The following is a 23,549-nucleotide window of genomic DNA, read 5'->3' as shown; positions in this document are numbered from 1 at the left end:
AGTGCATAACGAGCTAAAGTTTGAAAAAAAAACAAGCATCCTTCCTTGTTCAAAAAAGCCTCCTTCCTTGTTCAAACAAGCCTCCTTCCTTGTTCAAACAAGCCTCCTTCCTTTTTCGTGCAAAAAGAGCTAAATTTTGAAAAAACAAGCCTCCTTCCTTGTTCAAACAAGCGTCCTTCCTAGCTTGTGCAAAAAATAACTGAATTTTGGAAAAAAATCCTCCTTCCTTGTTCGTTCACAAATGAACTAAATCTTGAAAAAACAAGACCTCTTCCTTGTTCGTGCCAAAAAGAACTAAATCTTTAAAAAAACAGACCTCCTTCCTTGTTCGTGCAAAAAAAAACAAAAAAAATACAGGCAAAAAGAAGAAATATATTAAACGCACAAATAAGGCAGTTTAAGATATCTATAATACGAAAAATACAAAAGTAAATAGCCTACTGTAAAGAGATAATTAGTATAAATATATATATATATATATATATATATATATATATATATATATATATATATATATATATATATATATATATATATTATATACCTAACAATATAATAATGTTTAGATATTATATATGATAATCATAGGCAAAAATAAGCAATTAAATGAGGCAAAACTTATTTTCTGATTTACACCGTTGTTTAAATCCTGACAATGCCTTTGCAAATAACATATACAATAAAATGATTAATAATAATACCAGTTGACATAGAATTGGAAAGACCATTGTGGTGGGCTGTATATCTCACTACATCGGAAAAGCAAATGACTTTTAAATAAAAAAATTAATTTAATTGAATAGGATTTTTGAGCTCTTATTGGAACAGTAAGGCTCCCTTACCTCAGCCACATTCAAGGATTTCTTTTTAGCTTAAGGGCTGTTTCTTTATTTTATCTTTTTTTCCGTTTTTAACTTACCATATGAAAGTAGTTAAAAAATATTTGGAAATTAATTCAAATTTAAAAATAAATATATGTTTATAGCAATAAAATTTGCTATAAATATATGCAAAAATATATGTTAAGCAATAAAAGACGATCATTCTTCTTCAGATCATTTTTGGCATCGTCCTTTGGGTATCTGAAAATTAGTTTTCAACTTAAAGTAAACGTAAAGACAGTCGAAAAATAAAATCTTGCTAAAGTTACTCCGGTGAAACTTATCTCTCATAATAATCAGAGACTCATCCGAAACATATTTCTTCATAAACATACACTTTAATCCAAGGAAGGTGGTCGAGATGGTAGTTAAAGTATAAAGGGCTAGTTCTGGTTGTGTGAACTGGAGGGGGAGGGTCAAAAGGTTCTGTACCCTATTAGATTATTTTTTTTTCTTTTGGAATTCCCATTGAAAAATGTCACCACACGTATTACTTAGAGATAATCAACTAATTTAACAGTTAATTTTGTGGCTAAGCGAATCGATTTATTGATAATTTGGCATCACGGTAAAATATGGTTCTAGTTAAATGCCGCATCATTCCACACCAGTTGGTCATAAGACGTGGTAGGTGGTAAAGTGAATACATTTGTTGACAACTTGGCTCTGGAGAAGGTAAGCAGGAATTGGGCTTATTCCTAGCCTTAGTGAATTACTTTTCTTGACATTAATTTTCAAACCTATTCTACCAACCTGAACTCGCAAAACCTCTAAAAGTTTCATTGCTTGCAATTTTCATTGTTTATTCATTTTTCAATTTAATGCATATTTGGACGATTAAATGTTTCGTAATTTACAGAAGTAGGGGTCTAGATATATATATGTATATATATATATATATATATATATATATATATATATATATATATATATATATATATATATATATATATATATATATATATATATATATATATATATATATATATATATATATATATATATATATATATATATATTTATTGTTATATATTTAATGTTATATATATATATATATTACATTTATTGATGACGACTTTGCATGGATTTGGACATTTCTATTTGGTTGATAGTTCGGTTATACTGTTTGGTCCTAGGTAGTTGGATAGATGAGTAAGGTCAAAACCTCGTTCAAGTGCACATTTGTCTCAATTGCTGGATTAGGACGACAGTTTTTTTTTTTTTCTTTTTTTTTTTTTTTTTTTTTTTGCCATGTAATTACCTCTTAAACATAATATATATATATATATATATATATATATATATATATATATATATATATATATATATATATATATATATATATATATATATATATATATATATATATATATATATATATATATATACCACAGCACTACCACAGCGTAACCAAAGCACTTTTACCGAGACTACTTCGTTCATGGTGCTTAAAGGAAAATTGATACTATAATGCAGATAAATAATAGCATCAGAACTTAAAGTCAACAGTGGATGCCAACAAGAAGATTATCCAATTTAATGTGAGTTGGGATAGAACTTTTCATTGTTTATTCATTTTTGAATTTAATGTCCATTTAGAAGAGCAAATGTTTCTTCTTTTACAGATCCATGGTTCTAGAAGATTTGTAAACTAACAAAGCGAGGAAATCTTAGCAACTAAAAGTTATCTTACTCCGGCAGGCCATAAGACTCAGTGATAACACAAACTATGTAACCACAGCGCAACAGCACTTTTACAGTGACTACTTTGTTCAAGGTGCTCAAAGGAAAATCGATAATATGATGCTGAAAAATTATGTCATCAGAAATTCAAAGTCAACAGTGGATGCCAACAAGAAGATTAACCATTTTGATCTGAACTGAGTTAGCAATTTCCATTGTTGATAAATTTTTGAACTTAATATAAAGTCAAACGCTAAAATTTTTCTTCTGCTACTGAAGTATGGATCTAAAACATATATTAACAAACGAAGCGAAGAAATCCAAAGACCCAAGAGTCATATTACTCCGGCGGGCCATAAGATCCAATGATGAAACAAACTACGTAACCACAGCGCTTTTACAGAAACTACTTCGTTCAAGGTGCTCAAAGGAAAATTGATAATATGATGCTGAAAAAGTATGTCATCAAAAATTCAAAGTCAACAATGGATGCCAACAATAAGATTATCCATTTTAATGTGAACTGAGTTAGCAATTTCCATTGTTGATACATTTTCGAATTTAATATAAAGTCAAACGCTTAAATGTTTCTTCTTTTACAGAACTATGGGTCTAGAAGACTAGTTAACTAACAAAGCCAAGAAATCTAAGGACCCTAGAGTCATATTACTCCGGCAGGCCATAAGATCCAGTGATGAAACAAACTACGTAACCACAGTGCTTTTACAGAGACTACTTCGTTCATGGTGCTCAGAGGAGAATTGATACTAGAATGCTGAAAAAGTATGGCATCAGAACTTCAAAGTCAACAGTGGATGCCAACAATAAGATTATCCATTTTAATGTGAGTTGGGATAGCAACTCTCATTGTTGATTCATTTTCCAATTTAATGCACAGTCAAACGATCAACTGTTTCTTCTGCTACAGATCCATGTACTTAAAAGATTTGTTAACAAAGCAAGCGAGGAAATCTTAGGACCCTAGAGTCACGTTACTCCGGCAGGCCATAAGATCCAGTGATGAAACAAACTATGTAACCACAGCGCTTTTACAGAGATTACTTCGTTCATGGTGCTCAAAGCAAAATTGATACTATTATGCTGAAAAAGTATGGCATCAGAAATTCAAAGTCAACAGTGGATGCCAACAATAAGATTATCCATTTTAATGTGAGTTGGGATAACAACTCTCATTGTTTATTCATTTTTCAATTGACTGTCCATTTAGAAGATTATCTGTTTCTTATTTTATATAAGTATGGTTCTGGAACATATATTAAGTACCGAAGCGAATGAGATGATATAGATTTGATCAATTTTAATGTGAGTTGGGATCACAACTCTCTTTGTTTATTCATTTTTCAATGTAATTCAAATTTAGAATATGAAATTTTTTTTCTATTAAATAAGTATGGTTCTGAAACATATATTAAGTAACTAATAGAATGAGTTGAGATATAAATGATCAATTTTAATGTGAGTTGGGATAACAACTCTCATTGTTTATTCATTTTCAATTTAATGTCCTGTTAGAAGATTAAATGTTTCTTCTTTTACAGATGTATGGGTCTAGAACATATATATTAAGAAACGAAGTGAAAAAATCCAAACACCTTAGAGTCATGTTACTCCGACGGGCCATAAGATGCAGTGATGAAACAAACTACGTAACCACAGTACTTTTACAGAGACTACTTCGTTCATGGTGCTCAAAGGAAAATTGATACTATAATGCAGATAAATTATAGCATCAGAACTTAAAGTCAACAGTGGATGCCAACAATAAGATGATCCAATTTAATGTGAGTTGGGATAGCAATTTTCATTGTTGATTCATTTTTCAATTTAATGTCCATTTAGAAGATTAAATGTTTCTTCTTTTACAGAATTATGGGTCTAGAACATACATTAACTAACGAAGCAAATGAGTTTAGATAGCAATGATCAATTTTAATGTGTGGTGTGATAACAACTCTCAGTTTTTATTCATTTTCAATTTAATGCCCATTTAGAAGATTAATAAATGTTTCTTAATCTACAGATGTATGGGTCTAGAAGACATATTAACAAACAAAGCGAAAAAGTCCAAAGACCCTAGAGTTATGATACTCAGGCGGGCCATAAGATCCAATGATGATACAAACTAAGTAACCACAGCGCTTTTACAGAGACTACTTCGTTCATGGTGCGCAAAGGAAAATTAATACTATAATGCTGAAAAATTATGTCATCAGAAATTAAAGTCAACAGTGGATGCCAACAATAAGATTATCCATTTTAATGTGAGTTGAGTTAGCAATTTCCATTGTTGATTCATTTTTAAATTTAATATAAATTTAAAAGATTAAATGTTTCTTCTTTTACAGATGTATGGGTCTAGAACATATATTAACAAACAAAGCGAGGAAATACAAGCACCCTAGAGTCATATTACTCCGGCAGGCCATAAGATCCAGTGATGAAACAAACTACGTAACCACACCACTTTTACAGAGACTGCTTCGTTCATGGTGCTCAAAGGAAAATTGATACTATAATTCAGAAAAGGTATGGCATCAGAAATTAAAGTCAACAGTTGATGCCAACAAGAAAATTAACAAATTTAATGTGAGCGGGGATAATAACTCTTAGTGTGTATAAATTTTCCATTTACTACACAGTCGGATGCTTCAATTTATAGTCATCTAGTTAAATATGTTTAGGGAACATACGTAAAGACACAAATCGAAAAAATATTAGCACGCTAGAGTTATATTACTCCGGCGGGCCATAAGATGCAAGTGATGAAGAAAACTATGTAACCAAACCGATTTTACCGTGGCTATTTTGTTCATGGTGCTCAAAGGAAAATCGATACTATTATGCTGATAAATTATAGCATCAGAAGTTAAAGTCAACAGTGGATGCCAACAATAAGATGAACCATTTTGATGTGAACTGAGTTAGCAATTTCCATTGTTGATAAATTTTTGAACTTAATATAAAGTCAAACGCTTAAATGTTTCTTCTTTTACAGATGTATGGGTCTAAAACATATATTAACTAATGAAGAGACTACTGCTTTTAGAGTGATTATTTTGTTGAAGGTGCGCAAAGGAAAATCAATAATATGATACTTAAAATTTATGGCATAAAAAATTATTAGTCAATAATTGATACTAACAATAAAATTATCCATTTTGATCTGAATTGAGGTAGCTATTTTTGTTAAGTATTCATTTGATGTGTTGTTTGATGTTTTAATAATTCTTCTTCACTATCAAAAATCTCATCGCATAACTATAAAAGAATTATTGAACCCCAATGTAGAGGCTTAAAGCCCTTATACCGTACGCAAATGTTTGGAATTGTAAAACAACAGGAATTTACCTTAGACAGTTAAATTTGTATACATCTTAAAAATAATTTGGCTAGTTTGAGAAGGAGAAAGATGCCTCAAAGAGTGTATTTTAATACCAAAACATCCCAACCCTCATTGAGCCTTCAGGTAAATGCAGAATAAGTTCTAAGAAAGAGGTAAGAGGAGTGTAGAGGTAAAAATTAATACGTAATCTCCTAGGCCAGATTCAATTTTTTGTGTTGGGGGGGGGGAGGGGTCATTTAACTCGGGGAAGAGGACTGTTTTTCGTGGTTTTAATAATTTATGCGTTTAATTTCCCCTAGAAAAAAAAAAAAAAAAAAAAAAAATCCGAGCTGCAATGGCGTAGCATAATATTTTATCGGATGTTTAATTAAATTAAAATTTATATGCTTGTGTTTGACCTCAATTAAAAACATCCTTCTGATGTTTCTGTACGGCTTGGTAATGAGGCTTGTTCCACATTTAGTACTATTACTTATCTTGACCTTCCAAATGCGTCAAACCTTGAATTAACATGTCTTGCTTTAGATCGGCATTTTCCCGAGAAAGCTCGTCAACGTAGTTGAAAGGTCCTGAAATTATGTCTTTGAGGATGACACTCCCCCACAGCCCTTAGGGCAAGGGTTGTAAGTTATGCCCTGGGAACATATAAGGTTTTATAGAACCCGTTGTCGTAGAAACTTCAAAAAAGTCTCATTCGATTCGAAATTTCTAATTTTTAATCAGATTATGCCTGATAAGTCAGCTCCCACGAGGTGGCTTCAGGCATCATCCCTTCTCCCTACTCTGTACCCACCGATACTTCTTTTTTATTGATGGATTGATTTATTTAACTTTAACAACAAATTACGTGCAAAAATCAATTCACCCAAAAAAAAAAAACAAACAAACAGTTGACTTGGGGTGCATCAGGTAAATAAACATACATATAACATGTTTTAAATTCACTATAATAAGAAAGAAAGAAAGAAGAGAGCAAAACAAAGAGACGAAAAAATTTATAATAATTCTACAGGGGCGGCAATTACATACCAAAACCATTCAGTGCAAGTTAAAACAATTTACCTTGAGTGGGATATTTTGGCATATTGATCCGTTTTGCAGATCTGATGATCCATGGTGCCTCTTCTAAATCGGATAGGACAGGCCCCTAAAAAGTACAAAGAAAACATGAAAGGATTTTTCTACCTATGTAAGATTAGCTGTGTACATTCAACTTAATCTGAGCAATTCAATTTCATATTAATCCGACTTTAAAATAAATTTTTGATTACGAACAAAAATTATAATAGATAATCGAGTCTAACTCAAAACGAGTAGAAATTAACATGATTAGGGCTCACAGTCCCTATGTTTTCTCAATGCCAGAACATAATTTACACTTTACTGAAAAAAAAATATTAAAATGAATGTGCATCGTCAGTTTAATTTATCTATGTTCATATAAATTCTTTCAAATTTAATTTCTGCACGTTTTCAGTTTGACAGTATTATTTACTTTAATTTTATGTTCGTTTTGGGTTTCATTTATGTATTGATAAATAAAAGTTAATACCACGACCAAAAAATTATATCTATGCTCTTTTACAGCCTAGATACAATTATACTTTTGATTTAATAAAATTTTAAGAGCACAAGTAGTGATAGAGGTAGCCGCAAAAATTTGAACTTATCTTTTTGACTCTTAAGAATAGCACTAAAGCGTCTGATTATCAAACCAGTGAGACCCACCCGAAGTATATATGACCACACTTTCTAAAAAAAAACTTTATATGCCCCCAGGGCATAACTTATAACCCTAGCTTTGAGGGCTGGGGAGATTTATTATTCTCAAGGACAGAATTTCCAGACCTTTCAAACAAGTTGAACAAAATGGTTACCTAAAATTTTGATTGGAAGTGTTTGAGGAAATAATGGGCGTGGGGGGGGGGGTAATTGCCCTCTAATCACTTTAGACTAATAAAGAAGGAACTAGTCTCCACAATTTTGAATTGAATGAGCCCTTTTTGAAGCTTCTATGTTAACACTTTTAATAAAAACCTTAGATGCCCCCAGGGCATAACTTATGACCTTTGCCCTTGGGGCTGTGGGGGGTTTGTTAGCCTCAAAAGCAATTTCCTGACCTTTCAACTACGTTGAAAAAAATGGCTAGAGAGGGGGGTTAGCTGCCGTCAAACCACTTTCGACTATTAAAAAGGGCACTAGATCTTTCAGTTTCCAATCCAATGAGCCCCTTTTGGAGTTTCTACGACAGAGTTTCACAAAAACCTCACATTCCCCCAGGGCATAACATACAAACCTTCCTTTGAGGGGTGGGGGTGTCATCCTCAAAGATCTAGTTTCCACAGCTTTCAACTACGTTGAACAAAGTATCCATCTCAAAATTTTGATTGGATATGTTTTTGTAAATAGTGGGCGTGAGCAGGGAGTTAGTTGCCCTCCGATCACTTTCTACTATTAAAAGGGTACTAGCTCTTTCAATTTTGAATCGAATAAGACCTATTTGAAGTCTTATTTGAAGTTTCTATGACAGCGGTTTCTATAAAACCTTATATGCCTCCAGGGCATAACTTATAACACTTGCCCTAAGGGCTGTGGGGGGGGGAGTGTCATTCTCAGACATAATTTCAGGACCTTTCAACTACGTTGACACGCCGATTAAAATGCCGATTAAAAGCCAAACATGTTAATTCAACGTTTGAAGCATCTGGAAGGTCAAGATAAGTAATAGTGTTGAAAGTGAGCAAACCTTATTACCAAGCCGTACAGATACATTAGAAGGATGTTTAGAATCAGGGTCAAACACAAGCAGATAAAATATGCAATTAAGGAGATAGAAATTTTCGACTTAACGCTAAAAAAGTTGAAAGTAATAGACTCATCAAGATGACCTAGCTTTACTTCTCGACTGTGTTCTGTATAATACACAAGTACCATCAAGCAGTGTTATTATTATAAAATATGCAATACCATGACTAAAAGTGAATTTCCCTTGTCCGCTTTTGTTATTATAATTGAAGGGTCTTTGCGAAGATTAGACCAATTTTTATCTCGTGCGAAACTTCGAGTGTCAAATTAGTATGAGACATAACTTTTTGGTTGAGTGATAAAAGAGTTGCAGGCACGTAACAGATAGGGATTTTTTTTAGGATAGGTTATCGAATATTCTTGAAGTAGAATGAATAGTGGTTTGTCTAGAGTCAGCAGCGAGCAAGGACCTCAACCTTCAAGGTTCCCCTCGCTCCAACCTCCACGGGGCCGCCTCTCTCCATCTTTTTTCCCCCTCTCCCATTGTTTTATATTTTTTGAAGTTTTTTTCTTAACATGACAATTTTATTTCGACTTTTTCTACATGTTTTAGAATGACATAAAACATACTTAAAGCATGAACAAATTGACATTTTAGGGGACTATTTGGGGTGAAACAGTTTGAGATATGTGACTTTACATAGCTTTACTTCTCAGGTTTGGTCGCTATAGTAGACAAGTCCATAATATGGGATTATTGAGATGGTTATGAATTTGAACCATCAAGGACCACAACCAGCAATGACCCTAGCAACCAAGGACCTCAACCTCCAGGATCCCGTCTCCCCACCCCCCTAGGGTCCCCTCCCGCCAAATTTTTTTGTGGACCTCCCCCCCAATTTTAAATATAGAGGCTCCATTAAGAGTTATGCATGTGTAACAAAAAAGTTGTCAGAACGTCATTTCTGACTTCACCTTTCGAGACTTAGACAAGCCGATGCTTTGAACATTCAATTCTAAAACTTTTTTGCATAGCATTATGAAATATGAAAATTTAGAATGATATCTTTCTAAAAGTCCCCCTCTGGCCTATGATGTAAGAATCAGAGCAAATGTTAAGGGAATGATCGACAAGAGATGTAACAACACCTCGTTTAAACTTGTGGGGGTGGGGTGATTGGATTTAAAATTTAAATATCAGTTATTTTATACGGTTTTTCTGTAAATTGTAAAGTCCAGTTTATCAATGCTACGAATAATTAATAAATCCAGAAACGGTAATTTATTTGCATTTTCAATTTCTAAGGTAAATTGTATATTTCTGTCATATGTATTATGGTGATCTAGAAAGCCTCTAAGTTCATTTTTATGATAATTCCAGGGCGATATTACATCATCCATATAACGCCCCCAATAGACACGTTTTAAAAAATATGAATTTAAGGCCAAATTTTCAAGTTGTTCTACATAAATGTTCGCTAATAACCTGGATAGCGGAGCTCCCACAGGGAGCACATTTATTTTAGAAAAAAGTATTACGGAACTGAAAATACATTGAATATTTATACGGTTTATACGATTTTTGGGAATAAAGCAAAGGTTTGAAGGCTGTATATAACCACTTTCCAAATATTGGAAGCAAGGGGCTTTCGTACATGCAAAAATTGACCTTAAGGGAATACCTTGCTTATGTAATTTCGGTAAACCGTAAAACTTACGGCAAAAGCTACCTCGAGCCGCCTTTTAGGTTACCTTCCCACTCTCAAACTCTTTTTCAAAATGACATGAAATATGCTTGCGGCTGTACTCGTTAACTTTAAGCCTTTATTTCATTTTTTTTATTAATTTTGTGGATCGAGTTCAGAAGGACATTTGAGGTAGTTTTATTTTTAAATGAGTTTGAAAAAAATAAAAAGAGCTATTAATTGAAATGAAGACAGATAGTTTGTCACTGTGGCAAAGAAGAAAGTTTATCCGAAGTCAGCGTAGGGATATTAAATCTTTTGAATCAGTTTCATAAAATAATTCACAATGTTCTCTCTCTCTCGATACGAATAATTGTTCAAGCGTAAATTTTTCTGTAGGTTCTTTGCGCAATGGTTACCTAGGGACATACCTGATCGTGACAAGTGCATAAGACACGGTAAAAAGTATTCTATATCATGGGATCCTCGTTTGAGGATGTTTAACAGTGAACTTTAAGTATAATTTTTATGTAAATATGCGTTTTTTTTCAAAAAATATTTTTTTAATATGTTTAAGCTACAAACATCTTTAAGCTTAACCCGTCTTTATTCTTTAGAATTGTTCTATTCAATCAAGAAACTACGAAAAAATTGTAAGTAAGCAATCACCTTCTTGAATTCGTCTCTTGGACACACAACACGGAAATTTCATCCAGGAAATTATGAGAAAATTGCAAGTAAGTAACAAACACCTTCTTGAATTCGCCTCTTGAACACACACCACAGAAATTTCATCCTAACCCTTAAACACGGAAATTTCACCTTAAACACGGAAAAACATAATTTTATCTCGAAATCAACTACGTTGAACAAAATGGTTATCTCAAATTTTGATTGGATGTGTTTGGGGAAATGGTGGTAGTTGCCTTCCTATCACTTTCGTCTATTAAAAAAGGCACTAGCCATTCCAATTTCCAATCAAATGTGCCCTTTTCAAAGTTTCTACGACAGCTCCTTCGATACGAAGTGCCCTGACCAAAACAAATAAAATCAATAATACTTTGTGCCAATAATGTTCTTTGCTTAGGCAGCGCTATTGCGCTGCCTATGATTTATTCGTACTATTTTCATAATTTTTTACCTTTAATTTTAAATGCCATGACCTTTAATTTTAATCCTTTCTTTAATTGTAAATATTTCATTTTGACAGTTTATTTGACTTGATTTTAAACGGGTTTTTTTAACCGTATTTGACTTTGACTACAAATTCAGCAATATTTTTCTTCTTGCCTATGATTTTGTTTTCCCCTACCCTTTCTGTTTCTGTTTTCATACTGCATTGGGGTTTCTTTTCTTGCTGTATTACTTGTTTCTTTATTTTACTTTTTCTGTTCTTTTAGACATGTGAAGCAAATTTGGTTCTATTAGAGCTTGTGATATCCTTTTGAAAAAAAAGTCTTATCTTATCGCATTTATGTACTACGGTTCTAGGCGTTTACCCCCCCCCCTCTCCGTGCAAAATGTCCCCTCGGAATATACCTACCCCCCTGGAAAATACCCTTCACGGTAAATATCCTCCCCCCATGGAAAATAAGGCTTTCCAAATTTGAGAATTTTATTTGAGTTCACACCGGTATTTTCATTAGTTTCTTCATTACTTTAGAAATAAATTTGAGCTCTAGATTTGCATATTAGGGGAGGGGGGGGTAAAGTATAGTTTGTCTGCATGCAAAATGTGTTTTGGTACAATTATTCAGCATATTAGAAAGATAGATAGATAAGTTATTTTAAAGCCAAATATGCGGCCATGAACACGGTAAAATAACATAAATAAAAGGCACAAATAACATAAACTTTGATGTGCGATCATCATAAAACACCTAAATGAAATACTACATTGACCTAATAATAGTACTTAATACTTGGAAAAACGGTCATTGAAAAAAAAAGACTAAACACTTGGAAAAGAACATTTAAACGAAACATTACATTTACTTTATACTGGGATTTTTTTTTTTTAGTTTAAAAAATTCACAGATACCTCGCTATTCTTCTGTAATTTTTAGTGGCCATATACCTAGAAAGAATCGTTTTCTGACTTTGAACTGTCCAAATACCTTACCCCCCCCTTATGTGCAAATATATAGCCCAAATTATATATTTCCCATATATTATGTCAGTTGTCTTGCGCTAAGCTGAAAAAAGCTAACAAGAAAACTGGTCTCTTCTGGAGTTTTACACAGCATAAACTTGAGCGAGTGGCCCATAATACGCAAGCATCAAAACTCCTTCTCCCTACGGAAATAAAAATTAAACTCCAATACAATTCTTAAATTTTGAAAGGCTTATTTTCTACGGGGGGGGGGGGGGTGTTTTCCGGGGGTATATTTTCCGCAAGAAGATTTTCTGCGGGGGGAAGGGGTATTTTCGACGGGGGTATTTTTAGGGGGGTGGTAATTGCCAGGGGGTAAATACCGGCCACCTTGCACTACATACTATATATTTTGTAAAAAATACGTCTCGCCTGTTAATGTACCTTAGGGTTGTTTCTCTGTGAGTTCAGAAAAGATTCTTGTGTCTTTTTAACAGCGGCAAGTGTAGTTTCGTTAATGTTACTTTCCGTAAAACTCTCTCTCTCTCTCTCTCAATTTGCCTTCTCCCTTCCCCAGTATCCCAAGCTGTTTTCTTGTCAGTCATGCGAAAGAAGTTGTTCGAAGTGGTTTCTAGCTTCTCTTTGTGCTTTGTAATTACGCATGATGTCGGCTAAACGGAAAAGAATCGTTTGTCTACTCAAAGGAAGTTAGAAATAGTTAAAGAAAAAATTGAATGTGGCATCTCGAATAAACAGTTGTGTCTTTGAGTATACTACTGCTAAGAAATCACCGCAGCACCAAACCACCAAAGGCCAACACGGTTATGCATGTTCCTTCTCCATCCCAATCTATTCAAAGCCTTCCTTTTTACACCCTCCCAAGAAGTTCCCATTTCCCTTAAATCTTTTTTATGATGTCCTCCCACCCAAAACGAGGACGACCTGCTTTCTGCTTAGCCCTAGACGGTTGGCCGAAAAGGACAATCTTTGGCAATCTGTCATCCTTCATCCGCACAACTTACCCTAGCCATCTCAACCTTTCTTTCATTATAGCCCTAAAGAGCGATATAAAACCACATTTCCCACCTGATCAATCTTTTCGTTACCAAACGTCACCTTTTCATCTTCACTTATTCATATCCTTAGTGACTTAGTTTTCTTGACATTAATTTTCAAACCTATTCTACCGCCCTGAACTACCTATTCTACCGCCCTATCCAAATTATCCATAAAAAGGGGGATAGAACACAACCCTGCTTAAATCATGATTTAATACAAAACCAGCAGTCAACCTCATTTCCTACCTTAACCGCTGCTGCGTTATTCCCGTACATAGCACTTAATGTTATCTGGTATACACAAGGATAAGACCTTTGCTAAAGCTCTTTCATCAACAGAATCGAACGCTTGCTCATAATCTAAAAAACTGATGACCAAAGGTGTTTGACAACTCAGGGACTTCTCAATTATTAACCTAAGAGTGAAAATTTGGTCGACACATCCTCTACCTTTTCTAAAACCACACTGTCCTTCTCTTAAAACTTTGTCTACAGCTTCTCTCAGTCTAATAAGTATCATATTAATAAATAATTTGCTAACTACAGAGACCATACTAATGCTTCGATAGTTATCATACTCACTCTTATCACATTTTTTATATAGAGTGAGTTAGAGTGATTCCTAGCTGCAGATCATATTCCCAAATACTCTTGAAATCCTGGCTACTGCTTTTTCAAGTCATCAAACTGAATTTGTGGTCTTATCACTATTATCCTCCCCAGCCTCCTCCCAAATTTTTCGTATCCCCTCGTCCAAAGAAAAGAATCTTGGGTACGCACCTGTAAGAAAAAACAAGGAATTTTAGTATTTCAGAAGAAAAAAAGGGACAACAGACTCAAGAATCATACAACTCCTCCCTCCCCATGCGCATGCCTGTTTCCCAGTGTATTGGTAAAGCATTGTTTCCAGGTTGTTGCAATTCTAAAATATAATACCTTGACCTCTCCAAGGGTGGCACCTGGAGATTTGCTTCCTCTGTTTGATAATGACATAGATATATAATTTTCAAGTCCAGATTTCTGGTTTAGATATCTCGCTGCCATTGATGGTTGATGAAACTCATCTACAAATAAAAGCATCTCAGACAAAATCACTTTACACAAGTTAAAAAGGAAAAATTAAAGAAAAGAGAACACATTTGACGTTTTTAACCGATAGGATCTTTTACTGCTGCCGCTCTAAAATAATATAGTGTTTACACACTGAGTGTAAAAACATTCTAATGACGCCACATCAATCAGTCACAGATCTGACGTAATAATTTAATTTCGATTTATTTATGGTTTGATGAAATTCGACATTCCTTAATTTTCTTAATTTTCTAAATTTTTTAATTTAAATGAAAACAAGGCATTTATTGGACGAAGGAGAAAGCGTCTTAAGCAAGCTGGAATCAGTTTGCTACCTTCCCTAAAAAGGGCAAATTTTCCCCCTACTCATTGATAACTACATCGTGTCCCTTCCCACCTTATATTCATGGGAATTAACTACACGTTGAGGAAATGGGGAGAGGGAGAGGAGATACAGATCTAAACTAGGAACTATTCTGGAAAACAGCACGTGGAAACTTTCTTAATACAAATGAATTCAAATTTTGTGAAAATGCTATTTACTTTACAAAGCATAAATTAGACTAGCACTCATATTTTATTTATGATAAATAGGTTTTAATTTGTTTAGGGAAAGCAAGGGCTAATTTGGGCTGGACCTCCTAACACTTAAAACTTCCTTGAATATCTGTGCACTTCCTTATATATTTCTGTAGCCTTTTTTTTTATATACATGTTACCATCTCCCTTCCTACGCAATGAAATTCATTTATTCTTTATGATTAATTTTTTTTTCAATGTCATGCTGTCAACAAATACATTCTCATTGCAAATAAAACAGCGGTCATCAAACAATTAACCATCAGTAAAATAAACAATCTTTCTTTTTACCGATGGTTTATTGCGGTGACTACAGGCATCTACATTGCTACCATATTGGAGAGCAGCCTATCAAGGCCTGAAAAAAAGAACGATTGCCCATTAGATAGTTTTGCTCGATGCAATGTGAAGAACTGGCGATCGAATGAACCCTTACCCGGCATTCTGCAAAACTCATTCTTGAAGACAACCAGTCAAGAAAAAAAACTTCCTTTGAGACACATTGCTTTCTACTTGATAAACACCCTTGCAATTACTATGTAACCAGGGCTTCCACTTCTAGAGAAAATTGTCTATTTTAGAGAAAAATCACTTCTTTTAGGGACACTTATTTTGAATCTAGGAACTCAGAGAAATATGGGGTTAAGGAACAATTTTCAGGGATATTCAAGAAGTTTAATTCTTTTCAAATGAAAGGCTGAAAAATTCTCAGATTGCATATGCTCAGTTTTTTTTTTGGGAAAAAGCTTACATTGCAACACGCCTTAAGACTAGGGATCTTAGGGATCTTAGGACACTGATGCTGGCATTGGGTCTCCCTCATTTTTATATATAAGTGTAAGGTATAATCATTCTCATATATATTACCATAGGTATAATGTGAACCACCTGCCAGACTGTTTTAACGGTTGGTTTTATAGCCAATAGAATATACATAACCAAAATACTATGGGTAAGAATGATTATTATAATCCTCCTATAGCTGTCAGACCACGTTTTCCTTTATTATAAGGGCTATAAAATTAGTGAATAATTTGGATAATGATATGAAGATAAAACCAAATTTGTCCATATATGAAGGAGCGTCTTTACACTAAAGTTCGACTTTTTTTTTCCAATTCTTTAAGAAAGACTTCACCAACATTAGGGATGTTTAATTAGAATATATGGCTTTGTCAAAGCAACAGAGAACGTAGTTTTACGAGCAATGGATTTAGGAGGGGGCAGCCCCACTCATATGTGGACTGATTTTTGTCTTTTTCAATGTTGTTGTGTACTTTCAGCTGAATTAACTTGTTTTTAAAATTTCTAATTGTTAATCAGATTATGCCGAACAAGTCAGCTCCCTCGAGGTGGCTTCAGGTACCATCCCTTCTCCCCAATCTGTACTCGCCAATTCTCCTTTTTTATTGATTGATTGATATATTCGTTTAACTTTAACAACAACTTATATGTTAAAAACGATATGATTCATCCAAAAACAAACAGCTGACATGAGGTGCATCAGGTAAAAAAAAAACATACACATAACATGTTTTAAATTCACTATAATAAGAAAGAAAGAAAAAAGAGAGAAAAAATTATAATTATTCTACAGGGGCAGTAACTACATACCATATCCATTCAGTGCTGCGGTGATTTCTTAGCAGTATTATACTCAAGACACAACTGTTTATTCGAGATGCCACATTCAATTTTTTTCTTTAACAATTTCTAACTTCCTTTGAATATAAAAACGACTCTTTTCCGTTTAGCAGACATCACGCGTAATAACAAAGCACAAGGAGAAACTAGAAACCGCTTCGAATAACTTCTTTCGCATGACTGACAAGAAAACAGCTTGAGATACTGGGGAAAGGAGAAGGCAAAATGAGAGAGAGAGAGTGTGTAACTCAGTGTGTAAACACTACATTATTTTAGAGCGGCAGCAGTAAAAGATCCTATCGGTTAAAAACGTTAAATGTGTTCTCTTTTCTTTAATTTTTCCTTTTTAACTTGTGTCAAATGATTTCATCTGAGATGCTTTTATTTGTAGATGAGTTTCATCAACCATCAATGGCAGCGAGATATCTAAACCAGAAATCTGGACTTCAAAATTGTATATCTTTGTCAATATCAAACAGAGAAAGCAAATCTCGAGGTGCCACCCTTGGAGAGGTCAAGGTATTATATTTTAGAATTACAACAACCTGGAAACAATGCTTTACCAATGCACTGGGAAACAGGCATGCGCATGGGGAGGGAAGAGTTGCATGATTCTTGAGTCTGTTGTCCCTTTTTTTCTTCTGAAATACTAAAATTTCTTCTATTTTCTTACAGGTGCGTACCCAAGATTCTTTTCTTTGAACAAGGAGATATGAAAAATTAGGGAGAAGGGTGGGGAGGATAATAGTGATAAGACCACAAATTTAGTTTGATGACTTGAAAAAGCAGTAGCCAGGATTTCAAGAGTATTTGGGAATATGGTCTGCAGCTAGGAATCACTCTATATAAAAAATGTGATAAGAGTGAGTATGATAATTATCGAAGCATTAGTATGGTCTCTTTAGTTAGCAAATTATTTAGTAATATGATACTTATTAGACTGACAGAAGCTGTGGACAAAGTTTTAAGAGAAGAACAGTGCGGTTTTAGAAAAGGTAGAGGATGTGTCGACCAAATTTTCACTCTTAGGTTAATAATTGAGAAGTCCCTGAGTGGTCAAACACCTTTGGTCATCAGTTTTACAGATTATGAGCAAGCGTTCGATTCTGTTGATGAAAGAGCTTTAGCAAAGGTCTTATCCTTGTATTGTATACCAGATAAAAACATTAAAGTGATTAGTGCTATGTACGAGAATAACGCTGCAGCGGTTAAGGTAGGAAATGAGGTTGACTGCTGGTTTTGTATTAAATCATGATTTAAGCAGGGTTGTGTTCTATCCCCCTTTTTATGGATCATTTGGATGGACTTGGTCCTAAGGAGCACAAGAAAGGCAATGGGAGACCACGGAATCAAATGAGGAGGTAACACTCTCCTAGACTTATATTATGCAGATGATTTAAGCATGCTTTATGAAATATTAAGTAAAATGAATGAACTTTTAGAGGTTTTGCGAGTTCAGGGCGGTAGAATAGGTTTGAAAATTAATGTCAAGAAATCTAAGTCACTAAGGATATGAATTAGCGAAAATGGAAAGGTGACGTTCGTTAACGAAAAGATTGATCAGGTGGGAAACGTGGTTTTATATCGCTCTTTAGGGCTATATTGAAAGAAAGGTTGAGATGGCTAGCGTAAGTTTTGTGCATGAAGGATGACAGATTGCCAAAGATTGTCAGAAGATTTAAAGATTGTATAAAGATTTAAACTAGGAGCTATTCTGGAAAATAACACATGGAAACTTTCTTAATACAAATGAATTCAAATTTTGTTAAAATACTATTTACTTTACGAAACATAAATTAGACTAGCACTCATATTTTATTTATGATAAATAGGCTTTAATTTGTTTAGGGAAAGCAAGGGCTAATTTGGGCTGGACCTGCTAACACTTAAAACTTCCTTGAATATCTGTGCACTTCCTAATCAATTTCTGTAGCCTTTTTTTATATAGCCTACATGTTACCATCTCCCTTCCTACGCAATGAAATTCATTTATGATTTATAGGCAAAAAAATTCATTTATTCTTTATGATTAATTTTTTTTTTCAATGTCATGCTGTAAACAAATACATTCTCAATGCAAATAAAACAGCGGTCATCAAACAATTAACCATCAGTAAAATAAACAATCTTTCTTTTTACCGATGGTTTATTTTGGTGACTACAGGCATCTACATTGCTACCATATTGGAGAGCAGCCTATCAAGGCCTGAAAAAAAGAACGATAGCCCATTAGATAGTTTTTATCGATGCAATGTGAAGAACTGGCGATCGAACGAACCCTTCCCCGGCATTCTGCAAAATTCATTCTCGAAGACGATCAAACTTGAAAAAAAACATCTTTTGAGACACATTGCTTTCTACTTGATCAACGCCATTGCAATTACTATGTAACCAGGGCTTCCACTTCTATAGAAAATTGTTTTTTTTTAGAGAAAAATAACTTCTCTTAGGGACATTCATTTTGAATCTAGGAACTCAGAGAAATCTGGGGTTAAGGAACAATTTTCAGGGATATTCAAGAAGTTTAATTCTTTTCAAATGTAAGGCTGAAACATTCTCAGATTACATATGCTAAGTTTTTTTTTTTGGGGAAAAAGCTTACATTGCAACACGCCTTAAGACTATGAAAACAAATCTGATTCCCAACAAATCAGTTTTGAGTATCCTTTTTCCGAGGGACGCGGGTTCGATCCCTGTCATGATCGGTTATTTAGTTTTGGACGGGAGTCAGTGGCGTTACTCTTTAAGCTCAGCCAGAGTCAACCCACCTCTAAATGGGTACCTGGAGATATCTGGAGAAGGTAAGCAGGAAGTGTGTGCAAAAGCACAAGATGGCTGGCCCCCAGCCCCCTTGCATTTCCTGGCTGAGGGGCCACAAAACAGACATGATACATCATTAGTGGTGATTGCAAAGTCAGAGAGGTTGCTCCTAGAGTGTAAGGGAATTGCTGAATGAAATTTCAAGATGGCTAAGAGTGAATCAGCTAAAGGTGAACCTCACTAAGAGCGCTTTCTCATGTTTTGAGGACATTGAATTATTATCCATGGATACAGTATATAACATATGAAGATGGTATGATTACTCGTGAAAAGTTAGTAAAGTATCTTGGCATTATTATAGACGAGACTCGCAGTTTCTGATCCCATTGGGTCTTCCTCATTTATATATATTAGTGTAAGGTATAATCATTCTCATATATATTACCTATAGGTATAATGTGAACCAGCTGCCAGACTGTTTTAACGGTTGGTTTTATAGCGGTTGGTTTTATAACGGTTGGTTTTATAGCGGTTTTATAACGGGAATATACATAATCAAAATACTAGGGGTAAGAATGATTATTATAATCCTCCTATAGTTGTCAGACCACGTTTTCTTTTATTATAAGGGCTATAAAATTAGTGAATAATTTGGATAATGATATGAAGAAGATAGAAAATTTTAATGATTTTATAAGACAATTGAAAGAAGAATTATTAAGCAAGTATGATATTTGGTAATACTTTCGGACTGTAAAACTTTTATGAAATTAAAGAGAAAAAATAAATTTAACTAAAAGTAAGTAAGGACCTACGTTAAAACTTAAAATAAACCAAATTTGTCCATATATGAAGGAGCGTCTTTACACTAAAGTTCGACTTTTTTTCCAATTCTTTAAGAAAGACTTCACCAACATTAGGGTTGTTTAATTTGAATATATGGCTTTGTCAAAGCAACAGAGGACGTAGTTTTACGAGCAATGGATTTAGGAGGGGACAGTCCCCCCCATATGTGGACTAATTTTTGTCTTTTTCAATGTTGTTGTGTATTTTCAGCTGAATTAACTTATTTTTAAAATTTCTAATTGTTAATGAGATTATGCTGAAAAAGACAGCTTCCTCAAGGGGGCTTCCGGCACGATCCCTTCTCCCAAATCTGTACCCACCAATACTCCTTTTTTATTGATTGATTGATATATTCATTTAACTTTAACAACAACTTATATGCAAAAATCGATATGATTCATCCAAAAACAAACAGCTGACATTAGGTGCATCAGGTAAAGAAAAAACATATACATAACATGTTTTAAATTCACTATAATAAGAAAGAAAGAAAAAAAAAGAGAAAAACAAAGAGAGAAAAAATTATAATAATTCTACAGGAAAAGTAACTACATACCATATCCATTCAGTGCAAGTTAAAACAATTTACCTTGAGTGAGATATTTTGGAGTATTGAAGCATTTTGAAGATCTGGACAGCCATGGTGCTTCTTCCAAATAGGATAGGACAGCCCCCTAAAAGGTACAAAGAAAACATGAAATCACAAAAGAAGTTTTTAAAAGGAAAGTAATTAGGTACATTCAAATTAATCTGAGAAATTCAACTTAATATTAATCCGAGTTTAAAATAAATTTTTATAACAAACAGAAATCATAATAGATAATCAAGTCAAACTCAAAACAAACAGAAATTAACATGATTAGGGCTCAGAACCCCTATGTCTTCTCAATGCCAGAACATATTTTGCACTTTACTGAAAAAAATATTAAAAATGAATATGCATTGTCAGTTTAATTTATAAATGCTCATATGGACATTTCTAAACACCACGTGGTGTATTCGTGGTGTATTCACCATAGCCCATAAGGAATTCTTTTGTTGCTGAACATAATATCATGTTCAATTTAATGTCTGTTTAGAAGATTAAATGTTTCTTCTTTTACAGAACTATGGGTCTAGAGCCTATATTAAGCAACAAGGTAAATAAATCCAAAATTCCTAGAGTCCAAGTACTCTGGCAGGACATACAATCCAGCTATGGTGACGAAACCTATGTAACCTCAGTGCAGCAGTGCTTTTACAAAAACTATTTTATTCATGGTGCTCACCGAGAAATTGATAAATTAATGATGAAAAATCATGGCATCAAAAATTCAAAAATACTATTATTGCGAACAATACTATTATTTGGTTCTTGTTGATTTTGGTGATATATTTTCATCGTTTCTAAATTTTGATGATTTTTTTTCTGTTTTAGTAACTCACCCTCACTATCAAAAATCTCCCTCCCCTAACTACAAAAGAATCATAGAACCCCAATGTAGAGGCTTAAAGCCCTTATACCGTATGCAAATGTTTGGAATTGTGAAACAACAGGGAGTTTACCTAAGACAGTGAAATTTGTATACATCTTAAAAATAATTTGGCTAGTTTGGTAAGGAGAAAGATGCCTCAAAGGGTGTATTTTAATACCAAAACATCCCAACTCTTATTGAGCCTTCAGGTAAATGCAAAATAAGTTTTAAGAAAGAGGTAAGAGGAGAGTGGAGGTAGAAATTGATTTGTAATCCCCTAGGCCACATTCAAGACTTTTTTGGGGGGAAGGGAGTTATTTTACCTGGGGAGGTGGACTGTATTTTGTGGAATTAATGTTGTATTATTTAATTATGCAGGTCATTTTCCCAAGTAAAAAAAAAAATCAAGCTGCAATGGAGTACCATAAGATTTGATTGGATGTTTAATTAAAGTAAAAGTTATATGCTTGTGCTTGACCCCCATTCTAAACATCCCTCTACTGTTTCTGTACGACTTGGTAATCAGGTTTGTTCCACTGTTAGCACTATTACTTATCTTCGCCCTCCAAATGCATCAAATCTTGAATTAACATATTTGGTTTTTAATCAGCATTTTCCCAAGAAAGCCTGTCATCGTAGTTGAAAGGTCCTGAAATTATGTCTTTGAGGATGACACTCCCCCCCCAGCCCTTAGGGCAAGGGTTGTAAGTTATGCCCTGGGGGCATATAAGGTTTTATAGAAACCATTGCTGTAGAAACTTCAAAAAGGGCTCATTTGATTAGAAATTGAAAGGGCTAGTGCCCTTTTAATAATTGAAAGTGATCAGAGGGAAACTAGCCCCCCTGGCATATTTTCAAAACACATCCAATCAAAATTTTGAGATGACCATTTTGTTCAACATAGTTGAAAGTCCTGGAAATTAGATCTTTGAGGATGACACTCCCACCCACCCACCCCGCAGAACAAGGTTCAGACATTAAATTGAACATGATATTATGTTCAGCAACAAAAGAATTCCTTATGGGACTCTGGACTCCCACCCTCCCAGGGCATACATTATGCCCTGGGAAAATATCAAAGTGTTGTCATAGAAACTTCAAAAAGGGCTCATTTGATTAGAAATTGAAAGGGATCATCTAATTGGAAATTGAAAGGGCTAGTGCCCTTTTTAATAGTCGAAAGTGGTTGGAGGGCAACTAACGCCCCTCTAGCCATTTTGTTCAACGTAGTTGAAAGGTCTGGAAAGTATGTCTGAGGCTAAAAAAGCCCCCACAGCCCCAAGGGCAAAGGTAGTAAGATATCCCCTGGGGGCATATAAGGTTTTTATTGAAAGTGTTAACGTAGAAGCTTCAAAAAGGGCTCATTCAATTAAAAATTGAGAAGAATATTGCCTTTTTTATTATTCACAAGTGATCAGAGAGCAATTGACTCCCCCCCCACGCCCATCATTTCCACAAACACTTCTAATCAAAATTTTGAGGTAACCATTTTGTTCAACGTATTTGAAAGGTTTGGAAATTATGTCTTAGAGGATAATAAATCTCCCCAGCCCTCAGGGCAAGGGTTATAAGTTATATCCTGGGGGCATATAAGGTTTTTATAGAAAGCATGGTCATACATACTTCAGAGGGGGCTCACTGGTATGATAATCAGATGCTCTAGTGCTATTTTTAAGGATCAAAAAGA

General features: G+C 34.2%; 1 protein-coding gene across 5 annotated transcripts in view; it reads right to left on the bottom strand.

Moving 5' to 3' along the window:
• LOC148948857 (uncharacterized) overlaps positions 1–21,077 on the bottom strand; it is a 56,635-nt gene extending 35,558 nt beyond the window's left edge. For all 5 annotated transcript variants that reach the window (XM_089094761.1, XM_089094755.1, XM_089094758.1 and 2 more), the window contains exon 1: positions 20,998–21,077. In XM_089094761.1, the coding sequence (XP_088950887.1) occupies positions 20,998–21,050 (53 nt within the window). In that variant the 5' untranslated portion in view covers positions 21,051–21,077. The remainder of the gene's footprint in view (positions 1–20,997) is intronic.
• Positions 21,078–23,549: the final 2,472 nt, after the last annotated feature.

This window comes from Artemia sp. Qi Xiang Cuo, chromosome 9 (genome assembly GCF_049724085.1).
Source record: "Artemia sp. Qi Xiang Cuo chromosome 9, ASM4972408v1, whole genome shotgun sequence".
Lineage (NCBI taxonomy): Eukaryota > Metazoa > Arthropoda > Branchiopoda > Anostraca > Artemiidae > Artemia > Artemia sp. Qi Xiang Cuo.
The sequence above is the reverse complement of the archived record's forward strand: the minus strand, read 5'-3'. Positions and strand labels throughout refer to the sequence as shown.